Source organism: Bombina bombina, chromosome 5 (assembly GCF_027579735.1).
Source record: "Bombina bombina isolate aBomBom1 chromosome 5, aBomBom1.pri, whole genome shotgun sequence".
NCBI classification, from domain to species: Eukaryota; Metazoa; Chordata; class Amphibia; order Anura; family Bombinatoridae; genus Bombina; species Bombina bombina.
Genome location: NC_069503.1, coordinates 1,146,071,119 through 1,146,093,937, shown reverse-complemented (window position 1 = coordinate 1,146,093,937; position 22,819 = coordinate 1,146,071,119). Strand labels below are relative to the sequence as shown.

Genomic DNA, 22,819 nt, shown 5'->3' with positions numbered 1-22,819 from the left:
CCTCCACAAATAGCCCTTAAAAGGGCCTTTTGCGGGGCATTGCCCCAAAGTAATCAGCTCTTTTACCTGTAAAAAAAGAACAATCCCCCCCAACATTACAACCCACCACCCACACACCCCTACTCTAAAACCCACCCGATCCCCCCTTAAAAAAACCTAGCACTACCCCATTGAAGATCACCCTACCTTGAGCTGTCTTCACCCAGCCGGGCACCAGTGGTCATCCGATGGGGCAGAAGAGGACATCCGGACCGGCAGAAGTCTTCATCCTATCCGGGCAGAAGAGGACATTCGGACTGGCAGACATCTTCATCCAAGCGGCATCTTCTATCTTCATCCATCCGACGAGGAACGGCTCCATCTTGAAGACCTCCGGCGCGGAACATCCTTCTAGGCCGACGACTACCCGACGAATGGCTAGTCCTTTAAATGACGTCATCCAAGATGGTGTCCCTCGATTTCCGATTGGCTGATAGGATTCTATCAGCCAATCGGAATTAAGGAAGAAAAAATCCGATTGGTTGATTTAATCAGCCAATCGGATTGAAGTTATATTGTAGCTATTTTAGGGTTTATTTTATAGGTAAGTATTTAGTTTTAAATAGGAATAATTTAGTTAATAATATTAATATTATTTATATTTATTTAAATAATAATTAGGTGACGGCGGTGTAGGGGGGTCAGATTAGAGGTTAATATATTTAATGTAGGTGGCGGCGGTGTGGGGGGGTCAGATTAGGGGGTAATACATTTAATGTAGGTGACGGCGGTGTAGGGGGGTCAGATTAGAGGTTAATATATTTAATGTAGGTGGCGGCGGTGTGGGGGGGTCAGATTAGGGGTTAATATATTTAATGTAGGTGGTGGCGGTGTAGGGGGGTCAGATTAGAGGTTGATATATTTAATGTAGGTGGCGGCGGTGTAGGGGGGTCAGATTAGGGGTTAATAAATTTAATGTAGGTGTCGGCGGGGTCCGGGAGCGGTGGTTTAGGGGTTAAACACTTTATTTAGGTGCGGCGGGGTCCGGGAGTGGCGGTTTAGGGGTTAATACATATAATGTAGGTGGCGGTAGGCTCCGGGAGCGGCGGTTTAGGGGTTAATACTAGGATAGGTTTATTGCGGAGTGGGCTATGGCAGTTTAGGGGTTAATAATTAGGCTTATTGCGTTGTGGGGGGTTGTCGGTCTAGGGGTTAATACATTTATTATTAGGAGTGAGAGGGGGGATTGCGGATATAGGGGTATACGTGTCGGGCTGATTTTTGGGAGGCGTGTTAGACAGTTACGGGAATATTTGAGTTTCTTTTTTTAGGCGCAGGCAGTTTCTAAAGTGCCGTAAGTCACTGGCGACTCCAGAAATTTGTATTTACGCTCATTTCTGGACATCGCTAGTTTGTCCGACTTACGGCACTTTAGTAACTGCCGGCGGGGTATATGTAATACCCCGATGTGCGAGGTGAAACTACGGGCGGTGCGGGTTCCCTCGCTTGCGCCGGAAACTACGCCGTATATCGGATCGCGCCCCATTATTTTAACTTATATAGGATTAGTCAGAGTTTAGTTAGTAATGGGTTAAATGCTGTTTTAAGGACAATGTATTTAGGACTGTGATATGTACATTCAGTTGCTGTTGTCAATCAAAACATCTATACTGCTAGCTAGACACATATTATTATTACACTCTAAAGCACTGCGCATGAACAAGTTAAAATAGTATTCTCTATATGTCAGCCAAAATTATAAAGTCTTTTAAGGAAGTTAAAATATACAAAGATAGCCTTTTCATTTATGTTATGCTTTAATTTCATTGGCTTAAAATTTGTATATAAGCTTTACATTTGTATGAGGCTATTGTTATCTTCTGCCATCAGATCTCAAGGTATGTAATTAATCTTGTTGTGATTAATAAATGATTTATGTCAACTAATATTTGATAAATATGAGTATTAATTTAATCTGTTACATAACCCAGATTAAATATTTGTCTATAGTTAGGGTTTTTTTGTCTAACCAAGGCATATAATAAAGTCATATTAAAGAATAATTCTTACAGCATCTTTTTTGCGAGAATCATACATATACATCTGTTGCTAAACACTCATTTAGTGACAGCCCTAGACAGAGGTATACGACACTTAACACCAGTCCGATGGTCTCCACACTGTACTTGACGCGCATGTTTTTGACGGCTTCTTTGATAAAAGGAACAAAAAGAAAATCAAACTGGCACTACACTGTAATAATAGATGAGATAGGAATTATAGAATTCCGGTGCTACCCCTCAAAAATATAATTGGAACAATGGGACAGGAAAGTAAGGGGTTACTGTAGCACTCACTCTCACTCTATATAGAGATATAAAATCATTCATACTTTATTCATTATAAGTTAAAACCAGGATAAACATCCCTAGTGGATAAATTATGCTACCCAAAACCACCTATTTAGTAAAGATAAAAGCAAAGTGGGCCCTCCTAACACTCCTCTGTTTCCTGGCCGATAACTGGAAGCGTCGGCATCAGGTGACTGGAGTGATAGGATGAGCCGGTAGAGAACGTGCCATACAAACGCGTTTCGGCTTTTAAAAAGCCTTTATCAATGTTTCACATTCACAGTCTAAAAATAGTAAGCCGAGGCTCCGATGTTCGGAGCTTAATATCTCTCCAGAACACCGGTTAGTAGCCAATCCGGGATCTCTCCCAGGCTCCACCTTCGTGCCCTCCAATCGGTTACGGGCTTAGTTCACGCCCATAAGAAAGTATTCATCCGATTGGAGTAGTGCCGCTCGCCTTGACAATGGTGGATTATCATGCGTCATTCACGTCCGTAAGAAAGTCTCCATCTGATTGGAGCAATACCACACGCTATGTCATTGGTGTAATATCGGACTTTGTGAATTCTGCATCATATGGCTACTTAAACCTCAGACACTTTAAAACCAATATGCACCCATGAAATTATCCATCATACCAGTCAATCGTAGCACTGATGACTCTTTACTCTGTATAGATTTATGGAAACATAGGAAACGTTAATAATATTATATCACCGAGGCAATTTGTTATGTAGTTAGTGGGCTTAAAATACTCTGTATTTAGAGACATAAAATCTATACAGAGATATGTATTCGTATCTAATAAATACCAGCAAATCATAACATTACACTCAAACATATAATCCTATGCACATCTTTGTGTGCCGCACCTTCATATACTGGACTATACCCATATAGCATAAATTCTTGTTCAGTCTCTTACAGGTATAGGAGGAGTAAATACATTACCCCTAGGATTGAAGATATAAAATCATATATGGGTGCGTTCACTGTTACAAAGTTAAATCCACAACAGACCCATCCGTAAGAAATCATCAGTGTAAGCTAGATGATGGAAATTATTAAGGTCAAAATTAAATTTTAGACGAGGGAAGAACAAAAAAATAGCAGGATGTAAAATAAAAGTAATTACAAAACTACCAGACCCCCCAACCACGACCATGTGGAAGCTAATTGTTAGCTCCCAAAATAGGACAGTTGATCGGGTTCAATGTCTAGTATGATTTATAACTATATAACATCCTGGAAATGTGTTCCGTCCCTCATCTACGATACTATCCATAGCAACTGTATGTGAATTAGCCATAGATTCTAAAAGACTGTATACAACCGGCAGAATAACTCTTAATAGTTTAAACTTATCGTATTACTCCTTATATCATGCCATATACAATGTGGCTAATTTTATAGAATAGTATCAAGAAATCATCAGTTATGAATTACATAAAACTGAACCGATAGTCATGTGTAATATCACATATCTATCCTAGAACAGAGATTATCAATCTGATGATTATAAATATTAAAAATGACCTATAGATGCTATTGGTTGTTTCAGATGTACACCCAGTAATTGTTGAATTCATTCATACCATTTGGTATGACCGTGTTCAGATTAAAGACCCATTTAGTTTCCATTTTAAGGAGTCTTTGTTCAGTCTCACCCCCTCTTATTCCTGGTTTCAGTTTTTCAAGACCCCAACATCTCATTACATTGGTATTCCCATTATGAGACTGTAGGAAGTGTTTAGCCACACTAGTGATTTGTTTATTCTTTTCTACATCTCTCTGGGCTGTCCTTATATTGCTTAGATGTTCGGTCATACGTGTGCCAAGGCAGCGTGTAGTCATACCAACGTAGAATAAATTACAACTGCACGATAAACAGTAAATCACGTTGGTACTCTGACAATTGATGTATTCTTTAATAGGCCACGTTTTTCCAAATCTATCCACTATTGATTGTTTTTTTACCATATGTTGGCACACTTTACAGTGCCCGCACGCATAGGACCCTTTGTAAATAGGATTTCTTTTAGCATTTCTATCATAGTGACTGTTCACCAACTTGTCACGAAGATTATTAGCTCTCCTATATGTTATTAGGGGCCTATTGGGTAACAATGGTTTTAATAGGGTGTCCTGAGTAAGGACATGCCAATGTGTTTGCAAAATGTTTGTGATCTCATTACTTACTGGTGAGTAGGTGGTAATAAACCTCAGGGGGGTGTCATTTGTCTTAACTTTGGGAGTTAATAACTCCTTACGGTCTTTGCGTAAAGCATTATTATATGCCTTCGCCAGTAATTTCCTCGAATACCCACGTTCAAGTAGTCTCTGTCTCAGATCTCTTGCTGACTCTTTGAAATTCTCAATGGTGCTACAATTACGTCTCAAACGTATATACTCCCCCATAGGTAATCCCCTAATAGTATTCGGGTGATGGTAACTACTAGCATGTAGGATGTTGTTTGTTGATGTGGGTTTTCTATATACATTCGTTATAATTGCATTATCAGATTTTTGGATGTACAGATCTAAAAATTCCACTTTAGATTTTTCTACAGTTGAGGTCAAGTACAATCCAAAAGGATTAACATTGAGAATCCTTATGAATTCTGTCAGGAGGTCTTCCGGGCCATTCCATACAAAAAATATGTCGTCTATATATCTGGACCAGTGGGATATGTATTGGGTAAGATGTTGGTGGTTCTCATGGAATACCACCGTTTCCTCCCACCAGCCCAGATATATGTTGGCGTATGTTGGGGCACAACAAGTGCCCATGGCCGTACCACAAATCTGTAAATAGAATTTGTCGTCAAAGACGAAAAAATTGTGTGTTAAAACAAATTCCAACAATGTTAGGATAAACTCCTTAACCTCCTGACTCATTTTGGTATTTTTCTCAAGATAGTAAGAGACCGCTCTACATCCCCATTCAGTTTTAATACTCGTGTAGAGCGACTCCACATCACATGTTACCAACAATGAAGAATTCATATCCAGTTTTAGATCATTTATTTTATTCAAAAGATGCATTGTGTCCCTTGTATATGACGGAAGGGACTCCACAATGTATCTGAGTCTAGCATCAATATATCTGCTTGCTTTCTCTGTTAAAGAGCCTATCCCGGAGACTATTGGTCTTCCGGGTGGTTTAGAAACATCTTTATGTATTTTGGGTAATAAATAAAGTGTGGCAATTATGGGTTGTTTAGTCTCAAGGAAATTAAATTCTTTCTGATCAATTATGCCTCCCGTTAGAGCTGAATTTATCAGTTTGTTATAGCTGTTTAAGAACATGTCCATAGGATTACACAACAGAGTCTTGTAATTCATAGGATTGTTTAGTTGGCGTAATGCTTCCTCTCGGTACATAGTGTCAGGCCAGATAACAATATTGCCTCCCTTATCACTACCCTTAATCTGCACATTTTTCATTTCTGTTAATTGTTTTAGTGCCTGACTTTCTTCTTTAGTTAGGTTGTAATTAGAATTTATTACATGTTCCTGAATCTGAAGGATGTCTTGGCACACTAAATTAAGAAAAGTTAGTGCACTATGTGATGTATTGTTCGGAGGTACAAATTTTGATTTAGCCTTCAAAATAGAACGCCAACTGTTATTCTTCTCAATTTCCACATCACTGATAGATTCCTCTAACAGTGAAATTAAATCACTGATGGCTAATCGATCAGCATCATTTAGTTGGTCATACTCTGAGTTATTAAAATATTTTTTCAACAAAACCTTTCTAGTGAAAAGGTGTAGATCTTTAATTGCCTCAAATTTATTAAATGGTGGTGTGGGTATGAAAGATAGGCCTTTTTTAAGGACTGATATTTGTTCTGGAGTGAGAGTTAAATTAGAGAGATTAATGATATTTAATTCAGTGGTGTTTATTTCTTGTGATGTGATGGTTTCTGTGTGAATTTCACTTGCCTCCTTGTTCTGGGTTTTGCTTTTACGCCCCCTTCTAGTTCTACGCCTAAAGGGATACTAGCGTCCTTTACTTTGTGAGGCTTGATTCTATTTTTAAGAATAGGTCTTGGTACAGATTCCCCATCGGATGCTTCTACATCCGTACTATCACCTTCTCTTTCAGACATATCTGTATCAGAATTCACATTAGTATTTTTACCCCATGAGTAAATGTTTTCTGAGGAATAATCTTTGAGGTCTCTATCAATTTTGCGTTCTTTTTTTTCCGATATAAAGCGTGCAAACTTTTCCACCTCAGCCTTAATTTTTTTGTAAGATTTCTGAAAATCCTCATTAACCTCATATTGTTTCAAATCATCACAAATAGAAGAAATACCCTCATTAATTTCTTTAAGTTTATCTAATTCATGTTCCGTTAGGTACCCCATGAGTTTGAGAGAGCACTCTGTAAGTGCAGTTTCCCACTTTAGTTTGAATTCAGGTTTGAAATCTTGAAAAGAAGGAAACAATTTTAAGCGTAATCCTCGTGGGATGACATTGTTCTCTTTATAAAAATTATACATGCCAATATTCCATTGCTTTTTTATTTGTTTCCTTCTAATCTTTTTAAGTTGTTTCAAAGAATCAAACCATTCTAAAGTGTCATTCATTTCTGTAGGGGTTTTATTTTTTAAATCTGACGTTAAGTTAGTAATATCATTAGTCCATTGGAGCATTTCTGCCCCTAAATCAAAAAAAGCCATTGGTTACAAAAATGTGTGCTCTAGTTTATAGAAAATGTGAGTGCAATTCTCACATGGATATACAATACTAGGAACAAAAAGAAAATCAAACTGGCACTACACTGTAATAATAGATGAGATAGGAATTATAGAATTCCGGTGCTACCCCTCAAAAATATAATTGGAACAATGGGACAGGAAAGTAAGGGGTTACTGTAGCACTCACTCTCACTCTATATAGAGATATAAAATCATTCATACTTTATTCATTATAAGTTAAAACCAGGATAAACATCCCTAGTGGATAAATTATGCTACCCAAAACCACCTATTTAGTAAAGATAAAAGCAAAGTGGGCCCTCCTAACACTCCTCTGTTTCCTGGCCGATAACTGGAAGCGTCGGCATCAGGTGACTGGAGTGATAGGATGAGCCGGTAGAGAACGTGCTATACAAACGCGTTTCGGCTTTTAAAAAGCCTTTATCAATGTTTCACATTCACAGTCTAAAAATAGTAAGCCGAGGCTCCGATGTTCGGAGCTTAATATCTCTCCAGAACACCGGTTAGTAGCCAATCCGGGATCTCTCCCAGGCTCCACCTTCGTGCCCTCCAATCGGTTACGGGCTTAGTTCACGCCCATAAGAAAGTATTCATCCGATTGGAGTAGTGCCGCTCGCCTTGACAATGGTGGATTATCATGCGTCATTCACGTCCGTAAGAAAGTCTCCATCTGATTGGAGCAATACCACACGCTATGTCATTGGTGTAATATCGGACTTTGTGAATTCTGCATCATATGGCTACTTAAACCTCAGACACTTTAAAACCAATATGCACCCATGAAATTATCCATCATACCAGTCAATCGTAGCACTGATGACTCTTTACTCTGTATAGATTTATGGAAACATAGGAAACGTTAATAATATTATATCACCGAGGCAATTTGTTATGTAGTTAGTGGGCTTAAAATACTCTGTATTTAGAGACATAAAATCTATACAGAGATATGTATTCGTATCTAATAAATACCAGCAAATCATAACATTACACTCAAACATATAATCCTATGCACATCTTTGTGTGCCGCACCTTCATATACTGGACTATACCCATATAGCATAAATTCTTGTTCAGTCTCTTACAGGTATAGGAGGAGTAAATACATTACCCCTAGGATTGAAGATATAAAATCATATATGGGTGCGTTCACTGTTACAAAGTTAAATCCACAACAGACCCATCCGTAAGAAATCATCAGTGTAAGCTAGATGATGGAAATTATTAAGGTCAAAATTAAATTTTAGACGAGGGAAGAACAAAAAAATAGCAGGATGTAAAATAAAAGTAATTACAAAACTACCAGACCCCCCAACCACGACCATGTGGAAGCTAATTGTTAGCTCCCAAAATAGGACAGTTGATCGGGTTCAATGTCTAGTATGATTTATAACTATATAACATCCTGGAAATGTGTTCCGTCCCTCATCTACGATACTATCCATAGCAACTGTATGTGAATTAGCCATAGATTCTAAAAGACTGTATACAACCGGCAGAATAACTCTTAATAGTTTAAACTTATCGTATTACTCCTTATATCATGCCATATACAATGTGGCTAATTTTATAGAATAGTATCAAGAAATCATCAGTTATGAATTACATAAAACTGAACCGATAGTCATGTGTAATATCACATATCTATCCTAGAACAGAGATTATCAATCTGATGATTATAAATATTAAAAATGACCTATAGATGCTATTGGTTGTTTCAGATGTACACCCAGTAATTGTTGAATTCATTCATACCATTTGGTATGACCGTGTTCAGATTAAAGACCCATTTAGTTTCCATTTTAAGGAGTCTTTGTTCAGTCTCACCCCCTCTTATTCCTGGTTTCAGTTTTTCAAGACCCCAACATCTCATTACATTGGTATTCCCATTATGAGACTGTAGGAAGTGTTTAGCCACACTAGTGATTTGTTTATTCTTTTCTACATCTCTCTGGGCTGTCCTTATATTGCTTAGATGTTCGGTCATACGTGTGCTAACTAATTGCCTCGGTGATATAATATTATTAACGTTTCCTATGTTTCCATAAATCTATACAGAGTAAAGAGTCACAAGATATGTGATATTACACATGACTATCGGTTCAGTTTTATGTAATTCATAACTGATGATTTCTTGATACTATTCTATAAAATTAGCCACATTGTATATGGCATGATATAAGGAGTAATACGATAAGTTTAAACTATTAAGAGTTATTCTGCCGGTTGTATACAGTCTTTTAGAATCTATGGCTAATTCACATACAGTTGCTATGGATAGTATCGTAGATGAGGGACGGAACACATTTCCAGGATGTTATATAGTTATAAATCATACTAGACATTGAACCCGATCAACTGTCCTATTTTGGGAGCTAACAATTAGCTTCCACATGGTCGTGGTTGGGGGGTCTGGTAGTTTTGTAATTACTTTTATTTTACATCCTGCTATTTTTTTGTTCTTCCCTCGTCTAAAATTTAATTTTGACCTTAATAATTTCCATCATCTAGCTTACACTGATGATTTCTTACGGATGGGTCTGTTGTGGATTTAACTTTGTAACAGTGAACGCACCCATATATGATTTTATATCTTCAATCCTAGGGGTAATGTATTTACTCCTCCTATACCTGTAAGAGACTGAACAAGAATTTATGCTATATGGGTATAGTCCAGTATATGAAGGTGCGGCACACAAAGATGTGCATAGGATTATATGTTTGAGTGTAATGTTATGATTTGCTGGTATTTATTAGATACGAATACATATCTCTGTATAGATTTTATGTCTCTAAATACAGAGTATTTTAAGCCCACTAACTACATAACAAATTGCCTCGGTGATATAATATTATTAACGTTTCCTATGTTTCCATAAATCTATACAGAGTAAAGAGTCATCAGTGCTACGATTGACTGGTATGATGGATAATTTCATGGGTGCATATTGGTTTTAAAGTGTCTGAGGTTTAAGTAGCCATATGATGCAGAATTCACAAAGTCCGATATTACACCAATGACATAGCGTGTGGTATTGCTCCAATCAGATGGAGACTTTCTTACGGACGTGAATGACGCATGATAATCCACCATTGTCAAGGCGAGCGGCACTACTCCAATCGGATGAATACTTTCTTATGGGCGTGAACTAAGCCCGTAACCGATTGGAGGGCACGAAGGTGGAGCCTGGGAGAGATCCCGGATTGGCTACTAACCAGTGTTCTGGAGAGATATTAAGCTCCGAACATCGGAGCCTCGGCTTACTATTTTTAGACTGTGAATGTGAAACATTGATAAAGGCTTTTTAAAAGCCGAAACGCGTTTGTATAGCACGTTCTCTACCGGCTCATCCTATCACTCCAGTCACCTGATGCCGACGCTTCCAGTTATCGGCCAGGAAACAGAGGAGTGTTAGGAGGGCCCACTTTGCTTTTATCTTTACTAAATAGGTGGTTTTGGGTAGCATAATTTATCCACTAGGGATGTTTATCCTGGTTTTAACTTATAATGAATAAAGTATGAATGATTTTATATCTCTATATAGAGTGAGAGTGAGTGCTACAGTAACCCCTTACTTTCCTGTCCCATGGCTTCTTTGATAAATAAGGAGATCGTATTCAGATCCGCGGCCGCAATGTTTGGCGTATTGACGCCCGCGAATGCAACATAGTTGACGCTTTGATAAATAGGCCTCTTAGGCTTCATACTCTTAAGTAGGTTCAGGAGTGAATTACTAAAGTGCTGGTTTACAGAAGGAGTGGTTGATTCATGGAATAGATTTCCAGTAGAAGTAGTAATAACAGTAAGGCGCTTAAATGATGCCTGGGATATCGTAAGAATTAGTTAAAGACACACAACAATATACATTATTTATCTTGCTCTCGTTTCCTGTTGAAAATTGTGAGTTTCCTAATTGTAAGAATTGGAAGTGAAACGTCAGACTTCGCAAGCCTAATCCGGACACATTTCTGTCCCTATTTGGCCTTATCAGACGTCAGAAGATACTGCAAAACAGAGCAAGTGTTGCTAACACAATGACATTGTCAGCTCTTCCAAATAAGGAAGGGGGGGGGGTTACCTCTGAAAACCCAATTGCAGCAAAGAATGTATTTAAACACATATGTAAAGTAGTGTGCGCTGAGTGAAACACCAAACTCCTAAAAAAACCTAAGTGTCCCTCACAATAGGCAAAACAGAAAACCAAACAGAAAAAATATATAGGAGCGCTTAAGCTAAAGGTGCATGTGAAAAGAATTTAAAAAAAAGGACATATACAGGAAGTCAATAAAAGAAATGGCTATGCCAATTTATTCAAATAAGAAATGTCAAGTAGCTTGACAAATAAAAGCTAAAAGCAAGTTAATTTCTATAAAATCGGACGTCTCCGATATACATAAAAAGTTGCCGCCACAAAGAAAAAAAGTATTAGACAACAGGGTGCGTATCGGTCGTTACAGTCCCAAAGTTATAAGTAATCAGCCAAACAAAGCCCAGGGTATTCAGGGTAACCGGGTGTCTATTACCTTATCAGTCCGGACACCGTTCCAGTCTCGATGACTTACAGGGCTTTACACCTCTGTAGAGGCACACGTGCGTGACCGTTGACGTCACAGGTCTGGGCGCTGTCCTGTCGCTGCTTTTAGCTTTTATTTGTCAAGCTACTTGACATTTCTTATTTGAATAAATTGGCATAGCCATTTCTTTTATTGACCTGTATATGTCCTTTTTTTAAATTCTTTTCACATGCACCTTTAGCTTAAGCGCTCCTATATATTTTTTCTGTTTGGTTTACAGCAAAGAATGTGTTTTTTCATGCTCGGCTGATGTGTTAATCTACTGCAAAACTACAGAAACGTCTTGTAATTAAAGGTGTTTATGTCCCTTTAAGCTTACACTTCACACCTATTGGTTCTTATTTTATGTGAAATGATATATTTCTGTACTATACAGAGATGTAGTTATGGGATTATTGTTTAAAGCACAGCCTGTACAGTGATTCTAGAATCTCAATAAAAAATGCACAGCTACCTAAACTTACACAGGTGATGGTAACACCCACAAACATCACAACAATAACCTAAAACTATATCTAACCCAAATGCTTATAGTACACAACCACAGGGCACAGTACAGAAAATGTCACTATATCATACAGTAGCAAAATAAGCTGCAATTAGCCTCAAATGCCAACTAAAGACAAGTTTTAGCTGTTAGTGGAAATCCCTTTTTAGGAAGAAAAGCAAAATGAATCATGTTTACCTTGTGCGGCACAATTATTATTAATAAGAAATAATGTCCCAGCTACTCTAGCTGAGGGATGTTGTTAGTGTGTTTGTCAGTTTAATAAGAGAGAGATATACCACATAACGCACCTGTCTCTGTCAGCAGGATACGGAAAAACTCCAGACAATGTATGAGCTGGATCCGAAATTGCTCAACTCTATGGGGTACATTTATCAAGTGTCGGGCGGACATGACCTGCTGTAGCATTGTCGGCATTTAACATTGCACAAGCATTTCTAGTGAAATGCTTGTGCAATGCTGCCCCCTGCACTTTCGCAGCCAATTGGCCGCTAGCAGGGGATGTCAATCATTCCCATCGGATACTGTCTGCCACCTCAGAGGTGGCGGATGAGTTAAGTTAACTTTTGTTTCTGGCGAGCCTGAAGACTCATGTGGAAACAGCTGCATCCAAAGCATAATAAATCTACCCCTATAAATCAATTTACTTTGATTTTGTAGAGTTACATTTTAGATCCAACCTTCTGTTTTTTCTCATTATCGTTCTGTTACACATAAACATCTCTCAAGATAAAATTTGCATTTATAAATTTATTTAAGGGGCCTCACCATATAAACAAGACTAATTAGATAATCTCGCCTGAGCGGAGAGCTTTAAACCATCGGACACTATATATTCTACACATCATGTAAATTCAGCTTTGTTACAAAGTGTTGTATTATATGCAGAAAGACACACCTTTCCCTAAAGCCCACTACCAATATCCCTAAGTCATGTAGTATGCAATATATAGTATATAACAGTTATCATTGGTAGATGTCCAAAAATATGAATATAGGTTAAACGATATGGCAAGGAAATTTAAAATGAGAGGTTATCCAGATGATATTATTGATGCTCAAAAAGAAGCCTGTGTTAAAGAAAATCTGCATGTTCAGAAACCTAGCAATAAAAATAACACTAGAATAATTGAAAACCTTAAAAAACCATTGTCATGTATTAAGGGATTTGAATAATTTAGTGGGAGAATTTAAAGAGTATCATATGCCCTCATACAAGAGAAATATGAACTTGAAATATCATTTAGTCTATGCAGATATTGGTAGTAGCAAGAATCAAATACAGAGAAGAATTTAGGTTGTAGTAACTCCATGGTAAAGGGGCAATATTTCTTTCATCCCACTAGCGGCACAAAATTTAAAAAAAGAATATTTAACATGCAGATCCGCTCATGTGGTATACCTTATTAAACGCCCATGTGCTTTAATGTACAGGGAGTGCAGAATTATTAGGCAAATTAGTATTTTGACCACATCATCCTCTTTATGCATGTTATCTTACTCCAAGCTGTATAGGCTCGAAAGCCTACTACCAATTAAGCATATTAGGTGATGTGCATCTCTGTAATGAGAAGGGGTGTGGTCTAATGACATCAACCCCCTATATCAGGTGTGCATAATTATTAGGCAACTTCCTTTCCTTTGGCAAAATGGGTCAAAAGAAGGACTTGACAGGCTCAGAAAAGTCAAAAATAGTGAGATATCTTGCAGAGGGATGCAGCACTCTTAAAATTGCAAAGCTTCTGAAGCGTGATCATCGAACAATCAAGCGTTTCATTCAAAATAGTCAACAGGGTCGCAAGAAGCGTGTGGAAAAACCAAGGCGCAAAATAACTGCCCATGAACTGAGAAAAGTTAAGCGTGCAGCTGCCAAGATGCCACTTGCCACCAGTTTGGCCATATTTCAGAGCTGCAACATCACTGGAGTGCCCAAAAGCACAAGGTGTGCAATACTCAGAGACATGGCCAAGGTAAGAAAGGCTGAAAGACGACCACCACTGAACAAGACACACAAGCTGAAACGTCAAGACTGGGCCAAGAAATATCTCAAGACTGATTTTTCTAAGGTTTTATGGACTGATGAAATGAGAGTGAGTCTTGATGGGCCAGATGGATGGGCCCGTGGCTGGATTGGTAAAGGGCAGAGAGCTCCAGTCCGACTCAGACGCCAGCAAGGTGGAGGTGGAGTACTGGTTTGGGCTGGTATCATCAAAGATGAGCTTGTGGGGCCTTTTCGGGTTGAGGATGGAGTCAAGCTCAACTCCCAGTCCTACTGCCAGTTTCTGGAAGACACCTTCTTCAAGCAGTGGTACAGAAAGAAGTCTGCATCCTTCAAGAAAAACATGATTTTCATGCAGGACAATGCTCCATCACACGCGTCCAAGTACTCCACAGCGTGGCTGGCAAGAAAGGGTATAAAAGAAGAAAATCTAATGACATGGCCTCCTTTTTCACCTGATCTGAACCCCATAGAGAACCTGTGGTCCATCATCAAATGTGATATTTACAAGGAGGGAAAACAGTACACCTCTCTGAACAGTGTCTGGGAGGCTGTGGTTGCTGCTGCACGCAATGTTGATGGTGAACAGATCAAAACACTGACAGAATCCATGGATGGCAGGCTTTTGAGTGTCCTTGCAAAGAAAGGTGGCTATATTGGTCACTGATTTGTTTTTGTTTTGTTTTTGAATGTCAGAAATGTATATTTGTGAATGTTGAGATGTTATATTGGTTTCACTGGTAAAAATAAATAATTGAAATGGGTATATATTTGTTTTTTGTTAAGTTGCCTAATAATTATGCACAGTAATAGTCACCTGCACACACAGATATCCCCCTAAAATAGCTATAACTAAAAACAAACTAAAAACTACTTCCAAAACTATTCAGCTTTGATATTAATGAGTTTTTTGGGTTCATTGAGAACATGGTTGTTGTTCAATAATAAAATTAATCCTCAAAAATACAACTTGCCTAATAATTCTGCACTCCCTGTATATTGGTGAAACGTGTAGAGAGAAAAGAGAGAGGATTACTGAACACAAATCAAATATCAGACACAAAAATAAGACAGCTCTGGTTTCTGCATATTTTTTATCAGCAGGAAACAATATTTGCCAGTTACGATACCAAGTGAAAGAAAGGGTCAAATGCCCAAGAGGAGGGGGAGATAGAGAACACCTCTTAAAAGTTAGAAAGATTTACTGGATTTATAAACTTGAGACAATGGTCCCTAAAGTACTTAATAGTTTTTCTAATACATTTAAGATTATGAAAATGAGCAGGTTTGATTGCAGATATTTTGAATGATAGATAATTGTGTGTAAATCCTCTGGGCTTAGTCATTTTTAATTTAGATTTGTACACATATTTTTATATAAGGGATGTAATTCAGATAACAGCCACATGCTGGTGATGACATCACAGGAAAAGACAACTAAGCTTGTATATGTTTTACACTTTAGACCCTGCCATGAAATAATTACGGTCCCTTTTTAAGAATTTGGAGGCAGCCAGTCATCTTTATATGCAATATATGGGGCAAACTGAAATCTGAGATTTACTCACCAGCGGAGATCTGCACATCTGTCACAAATCTCTCAGGTCGTGGGAATTTCTTGGGACTTGCAGCAAGGTCAGTGATGGCGTTCATGAATTTGTCCCACAGAGAGAGCAGAGGTTCAGGGTCTTCCAGCGATCGTACAGAGTCAGTGGGTACAGTCAAGATGATGTTTTCTGTGATCAGCTCAGCCCATGGAGATAGGGAATGGCTGATCATATCCTTCCATGACGAGAGGGTCGTCTGACCTGATGATAAGAAAAAGTCATTGGTCTTACAAGCGACATTAGTGGTTATTGCTCCCAATAATGCAAGTTTGTGATCTGCAGAAGTATCATCAGTGGGGGGCAAGTTACAATCAGTATCATCAGTGGGGGGCAAGTTACAATCAGTATCATCAGTGAGGGGCAAGTTACAATCAGTATCATCAGTGGGGGGCAAGTTACAATCAGTATCATCAGTGAGGGGCAAGTTACAATGATCACAGTCCATTCAAACATTCTCCCTTGATTATAGTAATTAATTGGGATAAATTCTTTTACCTTGAATTGTTAAATATTAATCACTACAAACCAGTACAATCTGAGATTAGACAAATGTAAAATATCTCAGCATTAAAATGTCCCTTCATGGCACTGACAGATTGTCAGACGTATATATGTGTCAGGTAGATAGAGTTAAGTGTCTCTGTTTAGTAATGAAGTGGTTAAAGAGGCAGAAAGTAATAGAATGGTCCCATAATTGTATAACTTTCTGTTCCCATAACACATTTACTGTAATAACATCATACTGATCAGTATCTTCTCTGCCCTTCTGTAATGAAATAGTTCACAGAAAGATCAATTAACTCATTGTCAGAACTTCTTGGTAAACCACAGAATGAATCTGGATAGTTGTTTGCAGGCGCCAAACAGCGCCATCAGTAGCATAAACATGTTGTACGACCTGATTTTTTTGGAGAGAGACAAAGAGACTATAGACCACAAGAGGTATTTTTAGTGCACCTCCTCATTATTATCTGAGACAAGACAGGGCTAACACAATGTTACCTGACTTTACAAAGAGGCATCCTTATATATTATATCTGAAAGGGACATTCTCTCTCTCTCTCTGGGTTTGATTACAAGTGGCGCGCTAACTTTTGCGATGAAGAGTTTTTTTTGGTCTTTTTGCATGTGACGGAAAGAGCGCTTGTACTACAAGTTGAAAGTAAATGCGAACACAAGAGTGCAATTGAATTTAACAAGTGTCGGGTTAACGAGACCTTGCATAAAGGATTAGGGATAAGAAAAGTTGCACCAAACATAAAAATATACTGTTACACTCGAATAAACACTATCTGATAAAAATTAGACATAAATGTTCATAAAATCCATTCCATAATAATATTTAATAATGTGTTTTACTGTCTAATTACTTTAAATATGTCCACATACAGGAATGTTTATTTTTTATTGTAAATAGATATTTATATATATATATATATATATATATATATATACAGTATCTATACCTGTATATATTCCTATAGATATATAGGTATAGATATATAATTTACATTAACATCACCTACATATTTTTTCTATGTGAAAAACATAGGAATGTAAAATATGCGTAAAACTATTCATTTTTTTCGCACTATAGGTCTAACACGGTGTCGGGTTAGGGCAAATGAAAACTTAGCTATATTGAGGCGCGTTTTTGAAATATTAAATTTTAAAAATTAAAAAATAATAAATATTAAAACTAATTATAGATACTGTAAAAATTCTAAATCCTTAATATATATATATATATATATATATATATATATATATATATATATATATATATATATATTTTGTTACAGTATCCATAATAATTTTTAATAATAATGTTTTAATATTTTATTTGTAATATTTCCATAAAGTGCCTTAAAGTTTTTTTGTTCGCTAAGCTAACACTGTGTTAAGGTCTACATTGTGAAACCCAAAGCGGTTTAATAATAAAAAAATAAAAAAAATTCTATGTGAAGAATGTAAAATATGTGGAACACGTTTTGGGTTTCACAATGTAGGTCTAACGCGGTGTCAGGTTAGTGCACTTAAAAACGTAGTTATCTTAAGGCGCATTATTGAAGTATTACATATAAAAAAAAATATTATCGACTATAAAAAATTCTAAATAATCCATAGACTGTTGTTGTGACCATCATGTGCTGCTACTATTTAGTGAGCGCAAGTAGCGAGCCGTCACTAAACTGTAGAGTACGGAGTATGATTTGGTTACTAAAATAAAGCTGTTGCATGAGAAAGAAACATTAGTGCTATTTTGTTTATGTAGCGGCTCCATTTTATAAAAAAGCATGGGATCTAGACTTCAGGAGGTAAGTAGATTGGGTGTGTGAACATTTTGGCTAATCACACAGGGGTGGGGCTGTTTTATTTGGCGAACGCTGAATCACTGAGAGCATCAACCATGGACAAGCCACAGCTTCTGTGATTTTCCGGATTATGAGCTATAATGTTTTTGGCCATGCACACTCACTGATTAAACAATGGGGCATAACATTTAATTAAATTGCTTCTGCTGGTTGGAGTTATGACAACATAAGATTAGTGATGAATCAAGTTGCATATACTTACCATGTATAAAGGTTGGGGCTGGCTCTGCTCCATACACTGTAACTGGGATCATCCCCAATTCTTTCTTCTCTTTAACAATGATATAAAGAAGTCCTCCCCAGAAGCATGACACAGACATCTTCTCACAATCAACACACAATCTGCGGGTCACCACTGGCGCACGGCATAACTTGTCTGCGCTGCTCAGGTCATCAGTGTGACAACCAACTTGCACCTGTGTATAGAGAAGATCAGTCACATTTACAGTTTATTCTTCTCTTTAGTCCACTCACTCACACAGTCAGTTTTTTCTCTGTCTTAGTCCTCTGCTAAATCCAGTGCTCCAAAAGGAATTAAACTCTTATTGCTTATTGTGATAAAACAATCACAAGTGGATGGGCTCCATTTTGACAGCAAGCCAATGCATAATCTTAATTGGCTAACCTGATTAAACAATCAGGATCTCTATGTTTTCTAGAAAAAGAGGAGCAAACCCCTTAGAAGCACCAGGAGCTGCAGGGCTTAAGGTGAAGATGACTTGTTGCTGGTAGAATTGGGTTGTGATTGAATCATGTAGCGAAGGTTTACCAATGGAAGGTATGGGTGGGGTATCATATAGTTGTTTTCTTTTGTTTGTTTTTTGGGAGTATAATTCTTCTTTACATAGTTGTGGGGTTTCAGGACCTGTGTGTTTAGGTTATTTGCTGATCGATGATTGGCTCTTTGGTGATTGTAGTGATTAGGGTTAACATGTAGGGGGTTCAGGACAACACTATTTGTTATTTGTGGTATGGAGAAGATGTTATTCAGGGTAATTAGGGTGGTAGGTTGTGTGCAACTTCAAATTAGCAATTATTTTTTGAAGATAACAATGATGCTCCTTTATCAAGAGGTGTTGTCTGTTTCCAAATAACTAATCTCCAAAGTTATCTTATTTCACCATCTTTTTCATTTATTTTTATTCAGTTACCCTTGTTGATTCTATAAACAAAACCTGAGGATAAAATTATAAAGCAGATGTTTTGTTCTGTCAGTTACCTCAAGGCCTTTCCCCATAACTGTGGCTGGGAACAGAAGAGTCGCTGTTCTTCTGGGTGGAAGATAAAGTCCTGTGCTTCTCCAGGCATCATGACCTGTGGGAGGGGGTCAGTATATTATAGACAGATGCTGCTAATCAGGGAATACGTGAGTCTGACTCATTTGCGGTTATTTGGCTGTAACTTTTCTCCATCTCTGAATCTAATCTACAATCTCTGCAACAGGACTGATACTAAAATGCCCCCACCGAAATACAGTTTAACCTAGTTTCTTGATATTAACGGCTATATGGTTAGCAAAACACCGCTCAAGTTAAATCAATAGCGTTCTTATTCTTGCGCTCATATAACAAGCTGAAAGTAAACATTTAGGGGCCTATTTATGATGGTGCGAGTGGACATGATCCGATATAGCGGATCATGTCCACTGCACATCGATAAATGCCGACAGCATACGCTCTCGGCATTTATCATTGCACCACGTTCTTGTGAACTGCTGGTGCAATACCGCCCCCTGCAAATTCAGGGGGTGTCAATCAACCCGATCGTATTCGATCTGGCTGATTTCTGTCGATTTCTGTCTGCCGCCTCAGAGGTTATGGAGCAGGGGTCTTTAGACCACGGCTTCATATTTTCTGTTTCCGGCGAGCCTTCGGGGCATCAAGCTCCATACAGAGCTTGATAAATATGCCCCTTAGTGCTTGATAGTGCAGCCGTGCTAAATCCCTCTCCTCATAGACTTCTATGGCACGCATTACAAAACCCTGTTCTGGATTTCACTTGAGTGGTAACCTGAAGGTGTGTTAAACCAAAGTGTACTAAAGTGTAGACCCATACATTCACATATACAAATATACACACACCTATATACATACATACAAATATTTACACACGCATATATACAAATATACACACACCTATATACATACATACAAATATTTACACACGCATATATACAAATATACACACATACAAATATCTACATACACACAAATATACACACACACCTATATACAGTACATTCACACATACAAATAAACACACATATACATACACACATACAAATATATACACACACACATATATATATATACATACACACAAATATACACACATCTATATACATACATACATACAAATATTTACACACACATATATATATACATACACACATACAAATATATACACACACACATATATATATATATATATATATATATACATACATACACACAAATATACACACACCTATATACATACACACATACAAATATATACACACACACACACATATATATATATATATATACATACACACAAATATACACACACCTATATACATACATACATACAAATATTTACACACACATATATACAAATATACACACATGAACATACACACATATCTACATACACACAAATATACGCACACACCTATATACATTCACACATACAAATAAACACACATAAACATACACACACACCTATATACATACACACATACAAATATTTACACACACATATATACATACAAATACAAATATACACATGCACATATTTATAGATTCATACACATTTACACACACACACACATTTATACACACACACATACACCCATACATATATACATACACTCATACAGATATACACACACACATACAAATATGGACACAAATATACACACACGTACACATACAAATATACACGCACATATATACATACACAGAACTCACACCGTGCCCTACTAATGTCCAACACAACTAACACCCTGGGCTACCAGTAGCACATCATCATCTGTCAATAGATCTACCACTATTAACAACACTGACTTGTCTGCTTCCTTAAATGTTATACAAAGTAACAAACTTCCATTATCTAGTCACTATCCCACTCATTCTATAAAGACAGAACCCACTCATATAAAGATAGAACCCACTTATATAAAGGCAGAACCCACTCATTCTATAGAGACAGAACCCACTCATTCTATAGAGACAGAACCCACTCATGTTATAAAGACAAAACCCACTCATGCTATAAAGACAAAACCTACTCATTCTATAAAGACAGAACACACTCATTCTATAAAGACAGAACCCACTCATTCTATAAAGGCAGAACCCACTCATTCTATAAAGTCAAAACCCACTCATGCTATAAAGACAAAACCCACTCATGCTATAAAGACAAAACCCACTCATGCTATAAAGAAAAACTACTCATTCTATAAAGACAGAACCCACTCATTCTATAAAGACAAAACCCACTCATGCTATAAAGAAAAACTACTCATTCTATAAAGACAGAACACACTCATTCTATAAAGAAAGAACCCACTCATTCTATAAAGACAGAACACACTCATTCTATAAAGACAGAACACACTCATTCTATAAAGACAGAACCCACTCATTCTATAAGGACAGAACACACTCATTCTATAAAGAAAGAACCCACTCATTCTATAAAGAAAGAACCCACTCATTCTATAAAGACAGAACCCACTCATTCTATAAAGACAGAACACACTCATTCTATAAAGAAAGAACCCACTCATTCTATAAAGAAAGAACCCACTCATTCTATAAAGACAGAACCCACTCATTCTATAAATACAGAACCCACTCATTCTATAAAGACAGAACACACTCATTCTATAAAGACAGAACACACTCATTCTATAAAGACAGAACACACTCATTCTATAAAGAAAGAACCCACTCATTCTATAAAGACAGAACACACTCATTCTATAAAGACAGAACACACTCATTCTATAAAGACAGAACACACTCATTCTATAAAGAAAGAACCCACTCATTCTATAAAGACAGAACACACTCATTCTATAAAGACAGAACACACTCATTCTATAAAGACAGAACACACTCATTCTATAAAGAAAGAACACACTCATTCTATAAAGACAGAACCCACTCATTCTATAAAGACAGAACACACTCATTCTATAAAGACAGAACACACTCATTATATAAAGAAAGAACACACTCATTCTATAAAGACAGAACACACTCATTCTATAAAGACAGAACACACTCATTCTATAAAGAAAGAACCCACTCATTCTATAAAGACAGAACACACTCATTCTATAAAGACAGAACCCACTCATTCTATAAAGACAGAACACACTCATTCTATAAAGACAGAACACACTCATTCTATAAAGACAGAACACACTCATGCTATAAAGACAGAACACACTCATTCTATAAAGACAGAACCCACTCATTCTATAAAGACAGAACCCACTCATTCTATAAAGACAGAACACACTCATTCTATAAAGACAGAACACACTCATTCTATAAAGAAAGAACCCACTCATTCTATAAAGACAGAACACACTCATTCTATAAAGACAGAACACACTCATTCTATAAAGACAGAACCCACTCATTCTATAAAGACAGAACACACTCATTCTATAAAGACAGAACACACTCATTCTATAAA

At 37.2% G+C, this 22,819-nt stretch overlaps 1 protein-coding gene across 1 annotated transcript in view; it reads right to left on the bottom strand.

The window, feature by feature from the left end:
* LOC128661206 (TRPM8 channel-associated factor homolog) overlaps positions 1–22,819 on the bottom strand; it is a 155,829-nt gene that overhangs the window by 65,205 nt on the left and 67,805 nt on the right. Inside the window, exons 4-6 of the mRNA XM_053715462.1 lie at positions 19,344–19,438; positions 18,327–18,540; positions 15,711–15,950 (exon numbers count right to left, since the gene is read on the bottom strand). Coding sequence (XP_053571437.1) covers positions 15,711–15,950; positions 18,327–18,540; positions 19,344–19,438 — 549 coding nt within the window. The remainder of the gene's footprint in view (positions 1–15,710; positions 15,951–18,326; positions 18,541–19,343; positions 19,439–22,819) is intronic.